This window comes from Sebastes fasciatus, chromosome 19, assembly GCF_043250625.1.
Source record: "Sebastes fasciatus isolate fSebFas1 chromosome 19, fSebFas1.pri, whole genome shotgun sequence".
In the NCBI taxonomy this organism is placed as follows: domain Eukaryota; kingdom Metazoa; phylum Chordata; class Actinopteri; order Perciformes; family Sebastidae; genus Sebastes; species Sebastes fasciatus.
In genome coordinates, this window is record NC_133813.1 from 18739895 (window position 1) to 18762901 (window position 23007).

General features: G+C 40.0%; 1 protein-coding gene across 8 annotated transcripts in view; it reads right to left on the minus strand.

The window, feature by feature from the left end:
- The window catches only part of rimbp2a (RIMS binding protein 2a), an 84531-nt gene that overhangs the window by 60959 nt on the left and 565 nt on the right, over positions 1 to 23007 (minus strand). For 5 of the 8 annotated variants that reach the window (XM_074618682.1, XM_074618684.1, XM_074618683.1 and 2 more), the window contains exons 2-3: positions 20616 to 20759; positions 8590 to 8733 (exon numbers count right to left, since the gene is read on the minus strand). In XM_074618682.1, coding sequence (XP_074474783.1) covers positions 8590 to 8733; positions 20616 to 20753 — 282 coding nt within the window. In that variant the 5' untranslated portion in view covers positions 20754 to 20759. Of the gene's footprint in view, positions 1 to 8589; positions 8734 to 20615; positions 20760 to 21394; positions 21509 to 21842; positions 21979 to 23007 lie in introns of those variants that run through there. The other 3 variants (XM_074618679.1, XM_074618681.1, XM_074618680.1) reach the window with 3 other exon arrangements.

Sequence of the window (23007 nt, forward strand, 5' to 3'; positions counted from 1 at the left end):
GTAGTAAAGCTATATTATTAAGTGGTAAGTTTTCAATCACAGTGAAAAAGGCCTGTCGTGAGATTATTGAAAAACGGGCAAATTTGTGTACAATGTTGAGAAAAAAAATAGTAATAAAAGTGTATTTCACAGCTCTGTGAGGCTGTACTTAGGCAAAGAACATGTATTGCCAAGAAGTGAAAGTCAATTGTTCGTTCCATTGCAACATCAGCACCCAAAGTTACGCTTCAGCCATTTTGGACTGAAAGCGACTACCGGATGTCGGTAAAACATCCGCCTTAAAAGTGCCGTACAAAAGTAAAACTGAATTATTTCTATTCTGTTGTCACATTCTACCGAAATGGCCCTGTGTTGAACAATAAAATATGCTAAATATGAATTAATAATAAGTGTTTCAGTCCAAAATGCCGGCTTTGCTTCTATACTCTGTGACTTAGGTACAGCGGTGCTTTGAGCTAAATGCTTACATCAGAATGCTAAGATGCTTACAATGACAACGCTAACATGCTGATGTTTAGCAGGTGTAGCATACAGTAGCACTAAAAAACACAAAGTACAGCTGAGGCTGACGGGAATGTCATTGGCTTTGCAGATAATTGGTCTTACGCCAATGATATATTGACCTGATGGTGGCGCTAGATGAAAAGTTAGGGAATCACCGTGTTGTTACAAATCATGCTGAAAGTATCCATCCAATCATTGTCGAGATATATCCCTCAAAACCAAAAATGTGAACCTCACGCTGGTGCTAAAGGAAAGGTCGACGGATTACCAAAATCGGTAGGACTCATCCTCTGGGGACCATGAATGTCGGTACAAAATTCCATGGCAATCCATCCAATAGTTATGTAGATATTTCAATCAACAGACTAACAGACTGACATTGCCACCCATAGATCCATGCCATGCTAGAATGACTAATAAAAACCTATTGTAGCCGCAGCCTTCTTTTTCTTCCTTATGGAGGACACTACAAACATTTTACAGCCATCTTTCAAGGCTACAGGGGGGTGAAATTACTTGCATCGTTTCTGTTATTTTACTCCAGGCTTATAGGACTCCTACTGAGATACTCCGATTTTATTGAAGTGCTTTAATATAAAGTTTCCTGAAGACACTACCCCAAACTTAAATTCCACATGCATAACTTGCGGGGCTCAATTTTTATCCCCATGCGACCGATTATTCCATTTTCGGTCCGTTCCAACTCTAATCCTCAACAGTTTCACAGCTTTTAGCCTTTAACTACAACACAGAACACACTTGCTATCACACTGCCTACACTTCCTTGTCACAATGAGTAATTATATCATATTGACATCAGCTTATGTGTGGGGGCTCATGCGTGTCCATGCATGTGTGAGTGTGAGTGTGGGTATACCACAGTTAGCCCCTAAAATGATTTAATCCGGTTAAGGGGATTTTCAATTAATCCAGGAGGGCCCTACATTTTGACAGTGCCGTATTTTTAGCACATTTTTCCTCCTGATGCAACAGAATGTATTTTCCCTTTTGCAGTTTTTCTAAAGCTAATATGATTCAGTGCTCTCACAAGATGGGATGGCAAATTTGTTTCGGACACTTGCGTCAGTGTATGCTCTGAAATCAAGCCAAATGCTGGACATTTATGTAACTATCTGTGTCTGTAACCATTATTCACAGATTTGTTTTACTGCCATTTCTATAGCCAGCTCCAAACTCAAAGAAGGACGAAGGCAGCAGTTGCCTAGGAAGCAGCACTGTGAGGTACATTCATAATTGTGGTTTATGCCAATTATGAGTCATAGTAAATCTATGAAAATATAGACCGTAAATGACTTAATATAGTCATAATGAGTAGTACTGTTCGGTTAGAATTAAAAGTTAAGTGTACAGTTGTGGTAGATGTGAACACACGGTTTGAAATGGGATTATTTGAACAACAGGATCAGCAAGGAGCCTAGAGTACAGTAGATCAGACTGTAGCAGCTTCTGGGTGTGGCTGTTGGTTTGGATGCTTCCTAACTAGGGCTGTCAATCGATTGAAATATTGAATCACATGATTGTCCATAGTTACTCGTGATAAATTGCAAATTAATCGCACATTTTTTATCTGTTCAAAATGTACCTTAAAGGGAGATTTGTTAGGTATTTAATACTCTTATCAACGTGGGAGTGGGCAAATATGCTCATTTATACAAATGTATGTATATATTTATTATTGGAAATCAATTAATAACACAAAACAATGACAAATATTGTCTAGAAACCCTCGCAGGTACTGCATTTAGCATAAAAAAAATCAAATTGCATGTGATTATCATAAAGTGGGCATGTCTGTAAAGGGGAGACTCGTGGGTACCTATAGAACCCATTTCCATTCACTTATCTTGAGGTCAAGCAACTAGTATGGCTGGTATGACATGGTTGGTACTAATTCCTTAGGTTTTCTAGTTTCATGTGATACCAGTATCTTCACTCTAGCTTAAAAACTGAGCAAACTAAAAATCACAAGTTGTGGTAATGCGCTATAGAAATTAGTGGCGTTAAAACAAATATGCGTTAACCCAAGATTTGCGTTAACTTTGACAGCATTATTCCAAAGTAATAACAATCATAGGGAAAAAACTTAAATGACATTGGTTTTTATCATTTAAGTATTATACACTCACTACCAGGAAGGAAGTATAACTCATTTCAAAATTTGTGTCTAGAATGAACTCTCAGAAAATGTCTGAAATTTGATTACAGGCTGGCATGGCCCTCCCTGATATACATCAGATTTGCTTGAAGCTGCACAGGCCAGATCAGTGGCCTCAGTAGACCTGGGTGACCCACTAAGGAGGTTAGGACAGGAAGTGTGTGTGTGTCTGTGTGTGTGTTTGGGGGGAGGGGGGGCTGAGAGAAATATAAAAAGCAAGACAGAGGCTCAGAGCTTCAACAGACTCTACAGACAACACGTTCTCATCCCAACTCGTCACATACGGCCGCTTCGTCACTTTAGGTTTAGACAACAAATCACTTAGTTAGGTTTAGGAAAAAAATTAATGGTTAGGCTTAAAACTACTACGTTTGTAAAGTGAAAATGAAACTGAACGTTGTGAACATGGGACACAAATGAACAGCTGACTGTAACATGAAAGTGAAAATTAACACACGAGACACGAGCAGCGATCTCCTGGATGAAAGCCCTGTGTTTGTTGGATCCATCCACCTCCCCTCCTTCCCACCCAGGTGTGTGTCTTTTTGCTCTTTAAACTACGTCACCACGGTCACTTCCGGCCCACTTTCTCTGAGCGTTTACTGTTGCCGCGGATGGGGTTTACATTGTAGTTAATGGAAAGCCTGCTGTGTCTCATATGACATGACAAAGCCTCGGTATTTGACGCCCTGGGAATATGTTCTGGTTTCCGATTGTAGTCCAAGTTGTATAGAGTGGTACAGGAACGAGTCATAAAACCCAGAAATGAGTTAGCAATTTAGCACTTCCGGTTCCCTCGTCTGGAAGTAAATGTTTTTTTTTTAATGGGTTTGTAGTTAGAAGCCTGAAATAAGGTCTGTGGTTAACACAAGCTGAAGAGATTTTAACGTTTTGTTCGACGACATGAAATAAATCAATACATACTACACACACACACACAAAAGCGGTTGCTAACAAGTGGCTAAATGAGACTACTAACCGTCATCACGCCAACTCATCCGCCTTTCCAGCCTTGTTGCATATACTCAGGCTCATGTGACCGTGGTGTAGTACATTACACTTTTACTTCTGGCGATTGCGTTCACGCTTCAAAAATCATAAAAGTGGTGTTCATTTGTGAAGATTATCTTGAATGTGTGTTTGCCACAGAGTTTATTTTCTGCAATAATTCAAAACCCAATGGAAAAATCCCATTGGCTTTTTGTCGAGGGAACCCAGGGAGATGCTAACTTCCTGGTTGGCCTACAAAAATACGTCATCCCTGCACCACTCTATTGACCAATCACGTTTCAGCGCGCTGTACCTGTTGTCTGCAGGTAAACAGAATACGTGTGGATAGCAAAAGAGGCGGAACGCATTGACCGAAATGCAATCTAGGAACCCAACAGCTATCGTTTAAGACGACGAAAAAAACTTGAATATGCTTCCCTCTATTCTGACCATTTCTTCTAAAGGGTAAAGCTTATTGTGCTTGGCCTTAGCTCTCAGTAGTTTTACTTAAGTAACAAGACAAGGAATGGAATGGGAAATGGACCGGGGAAAAGAGGATAATGTCGTTATATAGAGACAGCTCGAGCCATCTGAAAGAACACTGTCTGAGATAAACTCAATTAAGAAAAGAATAGAAACTTCAGCTTAAACACACCCTGTCTAATACCAGCTGTTAAAACAGCCCTGTGAGTCAAAACAATGTGAATTTTCTGAATATCCTGTGGGTGGTGGAAACATTATTACCAGCTGATTTGTGTTACATTACACCAGACTATTATTAACCCTGGTTTGTCTGAGCATCTTTGATTAGAGGGAGTTAAAATGTGGATTACTGGGTCAGCTGAGACAACACGGCTATTAGGAGGTTATTGATTAGGCGTTGTTCCTCTTTCGCGGTGGGACAGCCCATATCATCATGAGGACTATCATCTGAGTGGGCCAGCTGCTAGCAGTACACAACCGTTGCCATAGGGATGGTGTCCAGGGAGACAGCTGTGGCCTTTTAGCAGCAGCCACACAGCACACAGAAGGTCATTCCTCACCTAAGGTACCTTTCTCCGACTGTCCATCACAGATTGTTTCCAGGCAACCGGTCTAAAGCTTGTTTGTTTGGTTTTCTAGGAAGCAGTCCACCCTCTCAGTATTTTTTTTTCTTGCCATTTCGGTAGCAAAATAACAAAATGAAGTGCCTCCTGAAATTCATTGTCAACAATACAACAAGGATTAAATGCAACAGCACAAAGCGGTGAACTTTAGGTGTTTACTGTAGCTGATCTCGCACCCTAACTGTACCTAAATATACAACATAAATAAAGTGAAAAGGGAGCCCCGGTTTCATTGATCTAGGTGCGGTCACTCTTTTCACGTTAAATACTCAACTACACCGTCTGTGCTAGGATGAGAACCATGTACACTCAACCAAAATGTGCCTGTTGGGCACTGTACACAAACCGGGATGTTACGATTTGAGTTAGTTATGAAATGTAAGATACTTAAAGGTAGGGTCGGTAATGTTGAGAAACTAGCAAGAGTACACTAGATTTTAAAAACGATCCAAACGAAAAACCGAGCCCAATGTTGTCAACTCGTTTCCAAAGAAAGTAGCAAGCGGCACCAGCTCCAAAAGTCGCTAAATCTAGCGAGAAAATCGCCCAATTCGGCAACGCTGACACGTATGTCGCTTAAGGCCTTCATCTAAAGCCACTCCACTAAAATGATCATCACAAATGTCGGATTTTTTTCTCTTTTTTTTTTGTCGGAGCATTTGATTTACGAGAATTTAAAAAAAAATGTATTTGAACAACACTGCCAACCATACCTTTAAACCTGTAATATCTGATTTCTTTGCCATCAGAGGGCGCCAGAAACAAGAACATATCATCACCTCTTAAGTTGGCATGGTGAAGATGTTAACAAACAGTTGCCTATTTACACATCCGGCAGATACGGAGCAACATTGGAATTCATTTCGTGTCATCTTCCTGGCCACCTGGCGAATATGAGCCCAATAGCAGAAGTCATGTGATCAATTGTTAATATAATAATATTGATAATAATTTAATATTATATGTAATTTGTAAAGTTCTTACTTTGCTTTTTCTTCTACGGATAAAAACATATGTCACCAGAACTAAAAGTTAAAAGGTGTTTTAATCTCACAGTAACTTTGAGCATATGGCTGCTAGTACATTTTATGCACCCGTCATCACCCTGTGCAACAGAGCTAGAAGCAAGCCATGTCATTGCCTGCTAATACGTCACCAAATATGTGATCTGTTTTACAATGACAACTGATACATTGTGCAGTAAAAGCATTGAATAGAGTTGATATTAAAGAGCCTTGAAGCCATCCATTTAAACCATAACTAACTAGCTGGCTAATCATGTGTGGTGTGTGTGTGCAAGTGTGTGTGTTTTGTACCAGCGTATCTCTTAATCTCATATCTTCAATCTAATGAGGGTTTTTGTCTGGATCTCTACATTTAGCCAAGCTGTGATTTTGATCATTATCAAGAGCTGTTTATAAAAATAGATAGCCATATTTTCCTTCCCCTAATAAAAAAAATGAATAGAAAGAAAATTCATTTAGCATTAAAGTCAAAATTGATGGATGTGATCGAGCGCCATCTTTTCTATTCTTTCACTAAGTGTAAGCCCACAGTATATCTGCATGAGCAAACCCACTCTCCTGACTGAGCTTCTCTTGGTCTAACTGATCCATAGCTGAGTCTGCCAGTTTGCATGAATGACCATGATGCAGTCTGTGATAGTGTAGCTGTCAGCAGTGACAGCAGAAACACTGCCGGGCACCCAGCTGGACAACCTCCAACAGTGTATAAAAAAACACACAAACACACACTCATACATAATTACATAACATTATTGACTTATGTTGCTGACTACTGCATGTTAATTACGGTGACAGACGTGGTTTGTGCCAAGGTTTTGGCTGTGAAGATGGACAAAATCCCCCACTGGGCAGGTTGTCCTAAATTTCGCTATTCGAACAGAAAGGTGTTAAAGGTGCAGCGTTTAGGATCTGGCGGCATCTAGTGGTGTGGCTGCAAATTGCAACCGCCGGAATTTTTTTGGCGGCCGGCTCTGTGAAGAGGACCCATTCCCTATGTAGATAAAAACGGCTTATTCTAAGGTAACGAAAACCCAATGATTCGTATTTTCAGGTGATTATACACTAAAGAAAACATACTTCGAAGTTAACGAAATAATAATGCATCAACGCAAATTAGTTTTAACGCCACTAATTTCTTTAACGCTTCGTCCAATCCATCGTCATTCATGTCATACTAGCTTGTCGCAAAGGAGGCTAAATAAAATTCACACTCACACTTAAGCTAAATTTTGGCGAGGAAAAAAATGGCAAGGCCATTTTCAACGGGGTCCCTTGACCTCTGACCTCAAGATAAGTGAATGAAAATGGGTTCTATGGGTACCCACGAGTCTCCCCTTTACAGACATGCCCACTTTATGATAATCCCATGCAGTTTTAGACAAGTCATAGTCAAGTCAGCACACTGACACACTGACAGCTGTTGTTGCCTGTTGGGCTTGAGTTTGTCATGTTATGATTTGAGCATATTTCTTATGTCAAATGCAGTACCTGTGAGGGTTTCTGGACAATATTTGTCATTGTTTTAAGTTGCTAATTGATTTCCAGTAATGAATATATACATACATTTGAATAACGCAAACATATTTGCCCACTCCCATGTTGATAAGAGTATTAAATGCTTGACAAATCTCCCTTTAAGGTACATTCTGAACAGAAAATGTGTGATTAATTTGCAATAAATCGCGACTGACTACTGACAATCATGCGATTAATCGTGATTTAATATTGTAATCGATTGACAGCCCTATTATTATTATATTCCATGTCTGCCCATTTCTGATCCTCCTAAATGCTACACACTGTTCCTTTAATATGTTCGGATAAAAGACATGCTAAAAAGTAAACATTGTGCTTTAATATAAGTGATTTCTCAGCTCATATATTGAAAGGAGAGAGCCCATTGGTTCCTGGGAAAGTTTTACACATTATGGTTAATTCTTCATTTGCACTGTATCTATAGTTTTCATATATGGAGGCAACAAACGCGACACTTTAGCTAATCATTTTGGTTTCAGTCCGAACTCGTTTTTCAAATAATGAACTCAGGTATGCGTCACATCAATGGGGAGAAGGCGACAACGCTCTAAATCACAAACCAAATGAGGTGGTGTGACAAACTATTTTGGCCTGAGAGCTACACTGAACTGAAACATTGCCAATAAAACGTTTGTAAATGCAGGTTTCGCTCTATTTTGCTGAAACTAATTCCCAGCCATTGAGGCTTATAACAGAAGCAGCCATTATGTTATGTCAGTTCCCCTCCGCCGGTCTGTCCACACGCTCCTGCAAATAGGCGTGTTGCCAAGACAACGGCTCACACACCTTGCCATCCGAGACCACCTGGGGGAGGCCTCCAAAGGACTAAATACATAAATGCATGCATGAGCATACAGTGCAAACAAAAAATACACACACACACACTCCCGTGCACGATACACACCAAACCACACGCCCCTCCTTATCTATTTTACACCACATTACACATGCCCACATGTCTGCATAACCAGGACCAATCAGAGGGAGTATATGTGCACAGGGCCACGCGAGTCACCCTCGCTATACACAGCTGCGTCCTTGAAGAATAAGAGCTGCAACAGTAAGCGCCGCGATAATCACATCTTAATAGTTTCAATTCCAGAGGAGAGTTATCAGTAAATATGTATATTGTCCTCATTTGCAGGAACAAAAACGTATTTAAAATAATGAGTGTGAACAGAGCAGAGTGGCTGAGAATGACAGAGATTATGGAAGTATCTGTGTGAAATAAAAAAAGAGACAATAAATTTACCAGTTTCCTGTACTGCTGTTTCTCCTGGCGAAGCGTGGCAACCTCAAGCTTCAGAGCTCGGTTTCTCTCCTCCAGCAATCTGAAGCGGTTCACATTGTAGGCCGAGTGTCCTGTAGCTTGCTGGGATGAAACTTCATATCTTGTCTGCCGACAAAAAAGAAAAGATGAGGAAGAATCACCAATATTAAGACATTTATGGTATCATTACTATCATTATTATTAGTCGTAGTTGTCATACTATACTGTGTAAAAATCTGACATGACTAACAAGACTAAATATACAGTAACAAAACTAGGAGTCTGTACATAGGCACAGCAGAGCTTTGAGCTAAATGCTAACATCAGCATACTGACATGCTCGTAATGACAATGCTAACATGCTGATGCTAAGTATGTTTACCATGTTCACCGTCATAGTTCAGCGTGTTAGCATGCGAACAGTTGTTAACTAGCATTAAACACAAGTATAGCTGGATGTCATTAGCTTTTCAAAGTATTTGGTCATAGACCAAAACACTGGACAAATTAAAGAGGACCTATTAGGCTTATTTTCAGGTGCATGCTTGTATTTTGGGGTTTCTACTAAAACGTGTTTACATGCTTTAATGTTCAAGAACGCTTTATTTTTCTCATACCGGCTGTGCTGCAGCACCTCTTTTCACCCTCTTATCTGTCTGTCTCTGTAAACCCCCCCACCCCCTGAAAAAAAAGCCCAGTCTGCACTGATTGGTTAGCTGGCCCACACTGTTGTGATTGGTCAACCGAACCAAACTCTTCGAACTCCGCTCCAGCTCCGCTCTAACTAGCTTGGTTTGAGGGCGTGCCAAACTAGCCGCTATAGGCAGGTATTTTGCAAACGTGTTACTTGGTGACATCACCATGTTGCGGAAGAAAAGGCGGGACTACAATCAAGGCATTTCAGGGCAGTTCAGGAGCAGTGTTTCTGTGGGGGAGAGTAACTCCCTTTGGCGTGGACTTTGGGCTTTGAAACTTTTGCAAACCTTTTACATACACAACAAACTATATAACACACTAAAGGGAAAGGGAAAAAGCATAATAGGTCCTCTTTAAAAAAATTAGACCTGATGATGGAGCTAGACAAAGTAAGTGGATCACCAATGTTATTACAATTCATCCTGAGGGTGAACCAAATTTCATGGCAATCCATTTCACTCAAAACCATAAATGTGAACCTCACGGTGAAAGAAATTGGGGATTGCTAAGGATAGATGTACCGATATTTCACTAGGTAAATGAAAACTTTGACCTTCTGGTGGCACTGGAGAAAAAGCCAGAGGATTACCAAAACCATTAGGGTCCCTTATATGAGCACCATGGATGTCTGTACCAAATCACATGGCAATCCATCCAATAGCAGTTGAGATAATTCAGTCTAGATCAAAGTGGTGGAACGTCTACCCGACCAACAGACAGATAGACTAGTCGGTATATAAAAAATTATACATAAGAAGGAAACGAGCACTTGATTAATATAAGTTATGAAAGAGGACATAGGGCTGCTGTCAATCTTGCTTACAGTGATGTACTGAGGCTTTAGTTCCATCCTGTGGGGTCAGTCACAGGAAAAGGATTACCAGGCCTGAAAATGAAGCTGCTACTGCAACAGGTTTTGAGCCTCAGCAGGATTTGCCAGTCAGTGTTTTTTCTCCTTAGAAGTTTTCTTGATGGCTTTTGAAAGTGAATTTTCCCTCTGACGCTTGAACCCTCCATGGAAATACACTGCATATCTGTAATAGGCAGGCTGGAGTGGTGAGTGGTTTCTTGCATTGCTCAGTTAGTTTCACTTCATGCCAGACATCTATTTGTCCAATTTGATGGCATTTTTTTTTGTCTTGCTTTGGAATAGAACTGCTCTGCTGTCAGTCTTGTACTTTGAAAAAAAAAATAAAATGTCCAATCACTTTGAGGCCACCAGAGGGGCTGCAGATAGTAGAGGAGCTGAGCAGCTGTTTGGCTGAGGTAAGGGGGGAGAAGCTGATTTAGGATAAGTGCATTAAACTTCTGCCTGTGCCTCCTGAAATTAAACGCCCTCCAAGGATGCGAGGATGCCCTTTTGCTCCGTTTTTGTGTCAGATGAAAGAACTCCTTCCCTATGAGTTAATCTAAAAATGGATTTGATGTTCCACTCCTGTCTACTTTTAGTAATATAAATGTATGAAATGGGAACATTTTTGGAGAGCTACAATCATGAAATCCCAAATGGGGTGTAGTTTTCCCATTTGCCCCCTGAAAAAAGCACACTTATCCAGCCCAGCCACTGCAATATTACTATAAAAGGAAAACCACCCTAGACAAAAAGAAATCTGTGCTGCATTACTCTGAAGCCTGTTCACTTTTCTCTCTCCAAATCTGTTTTTATTTCCAATTGGAGGAGAATTAAGGAAGAGGTGGAAATATCAACCCATTGTTCTCCTCGAGCACTTTTTCCCTTGTAGTAACCCCCCCGAAGAGACCGACCGACAGATGGTTCTGATATCAGTTTATATCACTCTGATGTATCAATTAGCATGTTAGCAGAGCCTCTTGTCAGGCACACAATAGAACTCACACACACATAAATAACAAACAGATCCCCTGACTGCAAGCCAGGCTATCATCCTCCACACAAAAAAAAAGAATACAAAAAACAAAAGTTGCAGGCAATATGTCAGTTAACACGGACAGCCAAATACGCCACCAAAGCCGGTGTGATGGACCTGCCAAGCCGACAGATAGACAGCCAGATACACCTGCTATTACAGCGGACCTGCCAAGCAGACAAGCCTACAGATAGACCCACCAGTGATAATATGGTGGACTATCCAAGAACAGACAGAGAGATAGATAGACCTGCCAACCAGTGCTGTGGGTTTTCCAAACAGACAGACAGACTAACACATTCAGTCAGCCTATTTAGAGTGAGATATTAGGCCATATGGACATCCATGTGAGAACTGATTTATGAAGTCATTTAGCCCAGAAAACCATTGGTGCAAAAACTGAATGTGATGCAAAAACAAGGTTGACAACATGTGGTTATTAGAAAATTATTAAAATGAATTTTTTGCATCTGGTTGACTGGGCTTTTATCAATGCCAGGTTGAGACATCTAATTGAGACGCGATCAGCTCAGTGAATCAGTCAACAGCAGACAACAGCAGCGGAGCCCAATTGTGTGCCGTCCACTTGGGAGACATCATCCTTGTACCGAGGGAGCTGCCAAAGCTGCTCTGACAGGAGCTGCGTCAGAGTTGGGAATCATGACGCACTCGTGCGCTCTGGGGCCACAAGAAATACTGACAATGTCTCCTGCTAAATGTGAGCCGGGAGGGTGAAAGGTACAGAGAAGCATCCTGTTTCAGCCTTGCATCCACTCCTGAAGGTGAGTCGTCTTTCACACAAGCTCTGAATGCAAGCATTTCAATTCAGTCTGGATGAGCAAATGGCTCACTGGATAACAGTGATGCAGTAATGCATTGTTACACAGTGGGCAACCTCCAGTTCTGAAAAGTGAAGCCAATGCTGAAGTGTCTTAAACTTGCATTCTTTCTAATAGCCAGCAGGGGGCGACTCCTCTGATTGCAAAAAGAAGTCTGATTGTATAGAAGTCTATGAGAAAATGAGCCTACTTCTCACTTCATTTATTACCTCAGTAAACATTGTAAACATGAGTTTATGGTGTCAATCACTAGTTTCAAGTCTTCAGTACAGCATGATGTTCATTTAGTAAATTATGGTCCCATTTAGAGTCAAATAGACCATAAAGCAGGGTATGCTTTAGGGCGTGGCTACCTTGTGATTGACAGGTTGCTACCACGGCGTTGTCCGGTCTGGGAGTTGTCCGTGTTTTCGTCTTACAACTTTAACCCTTTCACAGCGTGTTTTCTGTTCATGAGAGTTAATTGTACCATTTGGTAACACTTTACAATAAGTGTACATTAGTTAACATTAGTTACTGCATTAATAAGCCTTAATTAACAGTTAATTAACAGTAACTAAAGTGTCTAATAAGCATTTACTAATGGTGTTCATGTTAACTAAGGTATTCATTTATACATTATTTAATGTTTTAAAAGACATTATTAATGCATTAATAAGCCTTAATTAACAGTTAATTAACAGTAACTAAAGTGGGTACATTAATTAACATTAGTTAATGCATTAATAGGCCTTAATTATCGGTTAATTAAAAGTAACTAAAGTGTCTATTAAGCATTTACTAACGGTGTTCATGTTAACTAAGGTATTAATTTATACATTATTTAATGCTTTAAAATACATTATTAATGCATTAATAAGCCTTAATTAACAGTTAATCATCAGTAACTAAAAATCGTATTCAGCGTTCGGTTGTACTGAGCTCCACCCTTTTGTGTTACTTCTGGTTGCAAAAAGCCAAGATGGTGACAGCCAAAAACCAAAATAGCGATGTCCAAAATGCCGAACTCGAGGATTCAACATGGCAGTCCACAAACCAATGACAATATCCACTTCTTATATACAATGTATGATTGTTTCAAATATGTACACAATTTGGTATTCATTCATCCAGTCATTAGGTGATGGAACAGCGGTTATTAGTTACATTGTTGTATTTTCTGTTTGTTTTCCATATAGGCTTTGTCATGTCTGGTAAGTAGGTCCACAACATTACACCACTATGGATGACCCATAAGATAAGATACCAAAAATATAAATATAAAATTGTGTATGAATAAGTAGATTGAGAATGTGTGGAAGGATGAGATAGCATTCATTAGTAGAGAAGAGACTGCACACTAGGCAGAAAGAATGAGAGTTTGAGAGAAGGCAGTCACCTTGAGACTCCAAACATCAAACAAAGAATTGTCCTTTGTGTTTTGTGTTTAATATTAGGTTTTGCTCTCTTCCTTTTCATATTCATCACAATGGGACAACCACTCACAAACAAATAATAATATTTTTCAAGTGTTTGTCTACATCTGTTACAATATCTAATAAGTTGCTCTTATCCAAGCCAAGCACTGTGTTAAACATTGCTTGTTTCCTGCTTTGTGTCTTTTAATCTTATTGAATAAAGCTAGTCCATCTCAAGGGGTCAGTCACAGGCAAAAGATTACTTAAGCTATGAAGTTTTGACTGCTCTAATGTAAACTGACTTCCAAGCTCTACTAGTGCTCCCAAATGAAGCCATGTATAAAAAAAAATGTCAGCAGTAACCTCTATTGAACATGCCCCCTCTGTCCTATCTCACGATTCAGGCATACAACGCTCAGAGGAAGTCTACAATAATGTAAATTTAAAGGGGAACACCACCCAAATTAGCAATTCCAATATGTTATTTCCATGGCCTAGTAAAGTTCAATCAATATTTGTGAACATGAGCTACTCTCTCTCTCAAAGCCAGAAACCTGAGAAGTAAGTCTCATACTTGTGATGTCATAGGGTATAAAGTCTGGAGCTGCTCCACAGACAATGAATGGGAGACTGATTGTTGGGACCCACAGAACAACTTTATTCTATTGTAGTGTTGTCAGTTGTGAAGCAGAAAAATGTTCCCGTATACTCAGAACGTTCCCCCGGGTGCTCTCAGTGTCATCTAGAACATCTCTCTCAATTCATCGTCTATGGAGCAGCTCCGCACTTTATACCCTATGACATCACAAATTTGAGTTTTAGCACTCTAGTTTTTTAGATTTTGGAGAGTTGTTCATGTTTACTACTATTTTTTGGACTATCTCAGACTATAGGAATAACATGTAGGATTTTTGAAAACGGCCATAGTTCCCCTTTAACCATGTGTTGCTCAATAAACCTATAGACAGGAATAGCTAGACAACCACTGGTGAAGGTGATGTCTGTTTTTCCCGGTATCATTTAATGCTCTATTCTGCGTCCTTCACCATTGTTCAGTATTCTATGTTGATGATTTGATTTCAGTGACACACAATGTAAGATGTTTTAACCACTTCAGATGCTATATTATATGCACGGTATTTTTTTTTTCCTTCTTACAAAGAGAGAAATTATTTTTATGTTTACCAACCACAATACAAAGATCAAAGTTATGGAACAGCACCAAAAGGGTACGGCTCAAAGGCATGTCAGCAGAGCAGAAACCGGAGGTCAAAAGGGGGTTTAACTTTAAGTTAAAGGGGACAAAACTCACTTTTTCAGTGCTTGTGCACATACATTTGGGTGTCTGGATTGCCAACTAACCCACAAACTGTGAAATAAGACAACCCCGTCAGTTTTTTGAAAGCATGTGATCCAACAAGCCATTCAGATTGGGCTCCCATTCCTATGTCACTCGCAGGCTGAAGCCAATCAGAGCAGATTGGGCTTTTTCAGGAAGGGGTCTTAAAGAGACAGGTGCGAAAATTGAGCGTTTCAGACAGAGGGTGAATACAGGTATATTCAAACAGATGGTATGAGAAAAATAAAGTGTTTTTTGAACATTAAAGCGTGTAAACATGTTCTAGTAGAAACCAAAAACAAGTATGAACCTAAAAAAATGACTATAATATGGCCCCTTTAAGTACACAGGGGCACAGTTTACAAGCCGCGATTCAATGAGAAGTTCATGGACACATTCCTGGAAAAACAACTAGCTAAAGATACTACAAAAACATTGTGTTCTGCGCCAAATTATTTATCCCCTATGAAAGCAACATCTGTAGAAACATATTTCTCACTAAGCAGGAAAAATAACATTCGGGAAAGATGAGTACACTGCGAATGGATTATCCATTTAAACCTGATGAACAACTGGAGGCTGGGGTAACTGTTCATTAAGCAAAGCAGATAATGTGGGTAGCTATTAAGATGTTACAGCATATAATTATGTAATAGAGGCTTTTTAGTGCTTTATGCCGTGCACAGTTCGGCTTTCCTCCACTTTTTTTTTTGTTGCAGTAATTAACGATTTTAACTCATCATGGACACCAATACATTTTATGTGTGTATTCATCTAATGTTTCACTTAATAAAACCAGCATTTTCTAAGGTTTTTATGGCATTTCTGCTTTGTTGGGATGGTGGAGAGACACAGGAGAATGGATCAGGAAAGCAGCATGTGGTGGCTGGCTTCGAACCAATAAGGGCATTGTGGTTAAGTGGCGTGTGCTCAGCCAACCGACCCCACCAGGATACCCCAAGGTAATCTTATTTTGACTAGGGCTGATTTAAATTAGATTGCCACATCGCCATCTGGTGTGTGAGTGATAAACTTGCATCAGTGCCGCCTGATGCAGTCAGCCGTGGATGTACAGCTATTGACCTGCCTATTAGACAGATTTTTCATCAAGTCTTTTCAAGCCTATCAAGCTACTCTTGTCCAGCATGTGTTGTTATGAATGTTGTTTCACTTGGAGTGGGATTTTAGACAGACCGTTATAAATCTAGCGTCAACTACTCAGGAGAGAAATAATTCACTATCATTCACCAACACTAAAAAAGAATACATCTTGTGTTTCCCAGAATGCATTACATCTCTGAGAATCATCATCTATAGCAGCATCCAGTGCATCACTTGTAGTGTTTTTGACATTAAGAAAATCAACAGACGGTCTTAAAAAAAAGGGGACTGAGAGAGCAGACATGTATGTTTTTGCTGATACAGATAGTGACAATGCCCCTACCTTAAAGGCAGCACCCCCTTTGTCCCAAAATGACTCTCTTCCCTTCCCGTTACATCACGAGCCGGCGGTGGAGGCGGAGGTGACGCGTCCGCACGTGTATGTCGGTGCATGAGTGCCTGCTGTGTGTGCAGCAGTTGCAACGAGCGTTTTCCCCGATCTGCAGCTTTAATAGCTCGCCTGGTCTGTGCGCCGCTGTAACAGGCAGTGAAAGCAACAAAAAAAAATAAGCTACAGTAGATTGGCACACTCACACTCCCTCCTGAGTCCCACCCCTGAGTGTGGTGTCAACGCATCCTCTCGCGCTCTCTGCTCCATCCTCCTCCTTTAAAAAAATCCCCCCCTCCCTTCTTTCTGTCTCGCTCAAATGCAGACATACGCACGCCCCTGTTCAACTGACCAAAAACCAACGTCACACACGCCAAAAAAAAAAAAAAAAAAAGACATGCGAGGCAGCCTTCATTTAAATGGACTGTGTAAATCTGTTGAGCAGTGATGTCTAAATCATTACATCATAGATGAGCTTTTTTTTTCTTCCTCCGAGCAGAACAGATCATGGTCCAGCATCCCGTCTCTCCTCTGTATCTTGCTTTCTAACTGACATAAGATAATGGTTTCTGCAACGTTGCATACATAACTCCTTCCGCTTCACATTTATACTAGGGCTGTCATTCGATTCAAATATTTAATCGTGATTAATCGCAAATGAATCGCACATATTTTATCTTTTCAAATTGTACCTTAAAGGAGATTTGTCAAGCATTTAATACTCTAATCAACATGGGGGTGGGCAAATATGCTTGCTTTATGCAAATGTATGCATATATGTATTATTGGAAATCAATTAACAACACAAAACAGTGACAAATATTGTCCAGAAACCCTCACAGGTACTGCATTTAGCATAAAAAATATGCTCAAATCATAACATGGCAAATTCAAGCCCAACAGGCAACAACAGCTGTCAGTGTGTCAGTGTGCTGACTTGACTATGACTTGCCCCAAACTGCATGTGATTATCATAAAGTGGGCATGTCTGTAAAGGGGAGACTCGTGGGTACCCATAGAACACATTATCATTCACATATCTTGAGGTCAGAGGTCAAGGGACACCGTTGAAAATGGCCATGACAGTTTTTTTCCTCTCCAAAATTTAGCATAAGTTTGGAGCGTTATTTAAACTCCTTTGCGATGAACTAGTATGACTAATGGAATTTCTTGGGTTTTCTAGTTTCATATGATGTCAGTATCTTCACTCTAGCTTTAAAACCGAGCCCGGTGCAACCTCTGAAAGATCGATTGTATTAAAGCGTTAGAGTAATTAGTTGCATTAAAACGAATCTGCATTAACACGTTAACTTTGACAGCCCTCATTTATACACATGTATCTCACTATGTTTCAGGCATTAGTATCTCTTTTGCATTACCGCTTGTAACTTTCCTCTAGCATCAAATCAAATCTACACTGTCATGTTCCTGGATAGACCTCGGATACTCTCTTCACCTCCTCTAAATCCCCGATCAGACGACTCCAATTGAATCAGCGCGGTGGGTTTTAGTGATGTTGCATCAGCATCAGGCACGTTCTCCGTTTAATACCGGAGGGACGGAGGCACAGGACAGAGGAGGAGAGGACAGAAAGACAGAAAGAAAGAAAGAAAGAAAGAAAGAAAGAGACACTAAGTGTGCGTGAGTGAGAAGAGAAAGCAGAACGAACGCTCTGTTCCACTCTGTTGCCTAGCAACCCTTGCTCGCTGTCTGTTCCCATCCTCACTGTGTAGACGCATTACTCTCGTAGTGAGCACGATGACATGAAGCCCTGCGAGACCAGGGTTCAGGAACAGATGGAAACTGGATTAGGCAGAAATATGCAATGACCTCTTTAAATATGCAAATAGCTGAAAGCAAATTAGGCAATGTGTCATTTAACTGCTTAAAACAAGCTGCTACCTTTGGAGCATGGCAGGGCCGGGCCTCTTTCTCAACTTGGTGGATTTTTAACACTGAAATGCTGCCCTCTTCTGGCCATATGGAATAAAAAGTAATGGCAGAAAGAGTTACTAGTGTACAGTTTAGCCGACAATGAGAAATTGTGCTCCGGACGGACGGTGGGTGGTGCTTGCTTTTGGCTCAACTTTCTCATTTTACAACTTTAAATAGTACACTACAAGATGTTTCTGAAAACATGAGGTGAGAAATGAGCATTACATTAACAGAATATTGATTCATATTGGATCAGCGCTGCCTAATTTGACAGTTTGATCGGAGTTTGCGAGTAGTGACTGACCAGAGACTCATGGTGCCTTCAAATGAAACTCGTGAGCTTGTGTTTACAACATGGGAAGTCGTGCATACGATATGCTCAGCGTTCAAGTGTTTAAGTCGTGAGAACACTGCTGCGAAGCAACGGGAATATTAACGTTACTGTCGGCGTCTAGAAGCCACAGAGGCTAAAAATTTAGCAAGCTAGTAAGTGGGTAACATAATGCAGGAAATGCAAAGGCATAATGACAAAAGGGAAAAAGATTAGGTGGTTGGGAAAATCAACATTTTCCTCAGACATATTATAAAATTACGATGAAAAACAATATACAACTAAAATGACAATATATTAACTTATTATACACCGAAAAATTAACTTCCAAGGCCTCTGCCATTTCTGACAACGTCAACAAACACGTCACAACACGTGAACTTGTAGCTTTGAGAAACTTTCCCCTTACGAGGTCGTGAATACATCAAGACGGTGACTCTTCTTTTGAACCCGGTAAACACGACCCCATTTGAAGGCATCATGAGACTGGTCGGTTCCAACTTGGCTTTGATTGGTTGTTTTTGTTTGGGCGCGGTATAGAAACTTGTAAATGCCATTATGATCACAGGAGGACCAGCCCATCCTCATTCCCAGGGCGTTAAATACCGAGGCTTTGTCACGGCCGTCGGCGTTCGGTACCGCCGGTATGAAACGTACCGGGCTTTCCATTAACTACAATGTAAACCCATCTGCGGCGATAGTAAACGTTCCAAGAAAGTGCGCTGAAAGTGTCGTACTGTAGTTTAAAGAGGGAAAAAAGACGCACCAGGCAGGCAGGTCCAACAAACACAAGGCTTTCATCCAGGAGACCGCTGTTTGTGTCCTGTGCGTCGCGTTACAATCAGCTGTTTGTTCGTGTTCACAACGTTCAGTTTAATTTTCACTGTACAAACGTAGCAGTTTTAAGCCCAACCATGTATTTCTTTCCTAAATCTAACTATAGTGGTTTTGTTGCCTAATCCTAAAGTGACGCCAAGGGGAACTATAGTGGTTTTGTTGCCGAAAATAAAGTGACTATGTTATGAGTTGGGATGAGAATGTGTTGGGAGGACACAGAAAATGATTTAATTCTCAGATTATCTGTCTCATGAACTATTGTCAGGATATAGTCGGTTTTATAAAAATAGCTTGCTCAAAGTTACCAACTGCAGCATCTGTGTGTATATTACAAAATAGGCAATTCACCAACAACATAAAAAAAGTTATTTTATATTTCAATTCAAGGCCTGAGTGTTCCCGTCGAGCCATGGCAGTGCTTCTGTTTTCATCCCCATAAAGAATATCGGTCAAGGATAGAAAAGTCTATTACAATCTACTGTGTTGGGCAGTGAATCTGAATCAAAGCTCCCATAAACGTTGCAGTGTTGGAAGATTTAAAAACACAACAGCAGACAGGTGTGTGTTTGTCAGGGTCGGATGAGATAAAAGATTATTGGAAACAATGGATTTGAGGTCAAAAACACAAAACTTTACAAATGATCTGGAATGAGATTCACAATAATAACATTCAGATCGTGCCGGAGAACAAAAATAGATGCTGAGAATGACATCATAATTTTGTTGCACTTGTCCAAGTGTGGTTTGGAAAAACCTTAAATGAACTTCTTGTTCTGCTTGTGTGCTCTACAGATCGGAAAATACAGCAAATATACCTTCCCAGTGAGGTGTAATTCTCACAACATTTTAAATTCTTTCTACTAATGCATGCAATTTTTCTTTTTTTTTTACTACATATGCAGGGCTAAAAATTTTAGTTGTTAAATTAAAAAGGTACAGGAAAGCAACTCCATCATCACGAGCGGAGGGAAGTTGATCATCATCATCTAATGTTACGTCATAATGACGTGTAATGGAGATCTGTCAGATTAGGTTAAGCAGATGTTCCCTTTTTTCGAAGGACAGTCCATAAATGCGGTGCTTTATTTCCAGATGTCCTCCTCTCAAGTGGACTAATAACAGAGGAGGTCTGTTTTATGTTAGTAACAGGATAAATGTTATCATGGCTAGTAAGGACAGACAAAATGAGTAGCCTATGAGAGGGGGAAGTTTTATCATGTAGCAACAGTAGTAGTAACACAGGCCTACAGTGTGTGTACCTTGCCCTTGGTGTGCAGGTGGTGATGGTGCAGGTTTCTGGCAGCGATCATGGCCAGCTGTCTCTGCATCCACTGTAACTCCATCTGAGACCGCCTCAGCAGCTCCTCCACGTTAGCGCCGGACGTGTGATCCCGCATTATCACCTGCAAAAAAAAACACACAACCACAGATTACACACGCTGCAAACCTCACACCAAAAACAAACTGAGTGTGTACATAATAAATGCACTGTAAGCAGATGTACACACAGGAAAAACATGCATACACTCAGTATTCATATCAAGTACCTTGGCATTTTGACAGGAACTTAACTTTTGTATTTGAGTGTTTCTAGTTAAGATTTATACTTTAGTTCCACTAAATTTACACATACGTTTTGTTAGTTGAGTAGAGTTTTCTGCTAATAGCAGAACAATTCACCTAAAACAAATTAATTTTAATGAAGCAAATACAAAATGTGAACTTAGAAAACATAAACACATAGAGAAGAATACATGGCATATTGCACTAACGAATCCAGCAAAGAGTTTTCTGGCACTTACTGTACAATTCCTTCATCTTCTTTCATTAAAAATCACATAACTTGTTTGTTACTGTAAAGTATATCATCAATCTCTATAACAGCATCTATTTCCAATGTTATCATCACTGCCCCCTGCATCACTAGGTGCTGTCTGGTGGGATTGATTTATATACATGTGTGTGCCCATGTGCAAGAGTGTGAGTGTGTTCAGTGAGTAAGTAAGAGAGAGAGAGAGAGAGAGTGCCACTCAGTTACATAAGAGAGGATTACGGTATCACAGCAGCACAATGACAGGGTGGGGAGGGTGCAGAAAACATCCAATTTTATCAGCCGGTGCTAAATCCCCATCTATGTTGTCCTGTGTTTTACCTTTGCACGCACACACACACACAAACACAGGGATACCGTATTCACAGAAACTACTACACCGACACATGAAAGGTTAAGAAGGTTAATGCTGCTCATAGCTCAGGAGATTTGACTTAATCTGGCTCCACTGCTGCATCAGAATAAATACTCAAAACATGCTGATTTCACTCATCTGTCTTTTAGACAATTTCTTTTGTAATAAACAAAAACTGCAGAACAAGATCACATTCCAAATTGTATTAGGGATACTCAAAAAGTGCTTTTTTTTGGGATACTGTCTTCGTCAAAGTGTTCATAACTAATGGACAAAAATAGGAGTGATTTGTTTTCATACTTGCTTTTTCCTCAGAGGTAATAGACAAAAAAAACTAAATGAATCAGCTCCCTCTTCCCCCCGTCTCTCTGCCAACTGCTCAAACAGCTTCTCCGTGCTGACTCACCTTGGACAGCTTCTATTTCCTTGCAGGGGACTGTAGGAGGACAGACAAAACAACAACAACAACAACAACAACACACGACACTCCGAGTCCTGTAGATTTATGCAGAAATGTCCCATCCTGCCAGGCCGTCTCTGAACCGGCAGTGGGTAAGCATCTCTCGCTTACAGATTTATCAAGGTAAGAGGAGGGTGCTGTGCGTACTGTATAACGTCATTATCCAGGCCTGAATGGGGTTTTTCATTTGCCATCTATCTATTAATTATTCTATCATCCCATTAATATGATTGATTTCCCGGATATCGCTGCGTTTTTGAAGTTATGTCAACTCCCTCTGAAGGAGACAGTAGTGCATTACTATTGGGCTGGGCAATATGACGATACATACAGTCAAAACGATATAAAAATATCTATTGTATATATTTTTCTGTATATATAGGCTTTATTTATTTATGTTTTTCTCTATAATTTAACTTAAAATAGTTATGTTCATTATTTTCTCATTTCAAAGTTCTTAAAATGAGAAAATAATTTCATTTGTCATGTTTTTATATTCAGAATCAGAATCAGAAATATTTTATAGATTTTAGAAATTGGGAAATTCACACAGGTGTATACAATAGGCTTTACTATGTGGTTATTTCATATTATAGATTATCGAATTACCAGAAAACATGCTATATTGCGATATATATCGTTATCAAGATATGAAATTACCTATATTATTGTCATAAAAGATTTTGGCCATATCGCCCAGACAGAACTTATGTGACACCATGTTGATAACTCAACTTAATTCTGAGCAAGTTTTATTGTTGCATTGTTTACACTTGCGCACATACCCAATTTAAAGAAAGATAATTTTAGATGTCACAGGAACAAGTGGAGTTCAGTTATGGGGCTGCTACATTATTTTAAACTAAAGAAAAAGTTCCACATTTTTGTATAAAAGCAGCTGTAAATGGTTTTGCAGCCATGCACCAATAAGCTCTGTATGTGTCTAAAGCTTTTAATGCATGCACTGTCTGCAGTGGAAGAGTTTCAACAACTGGAGAAAAACTT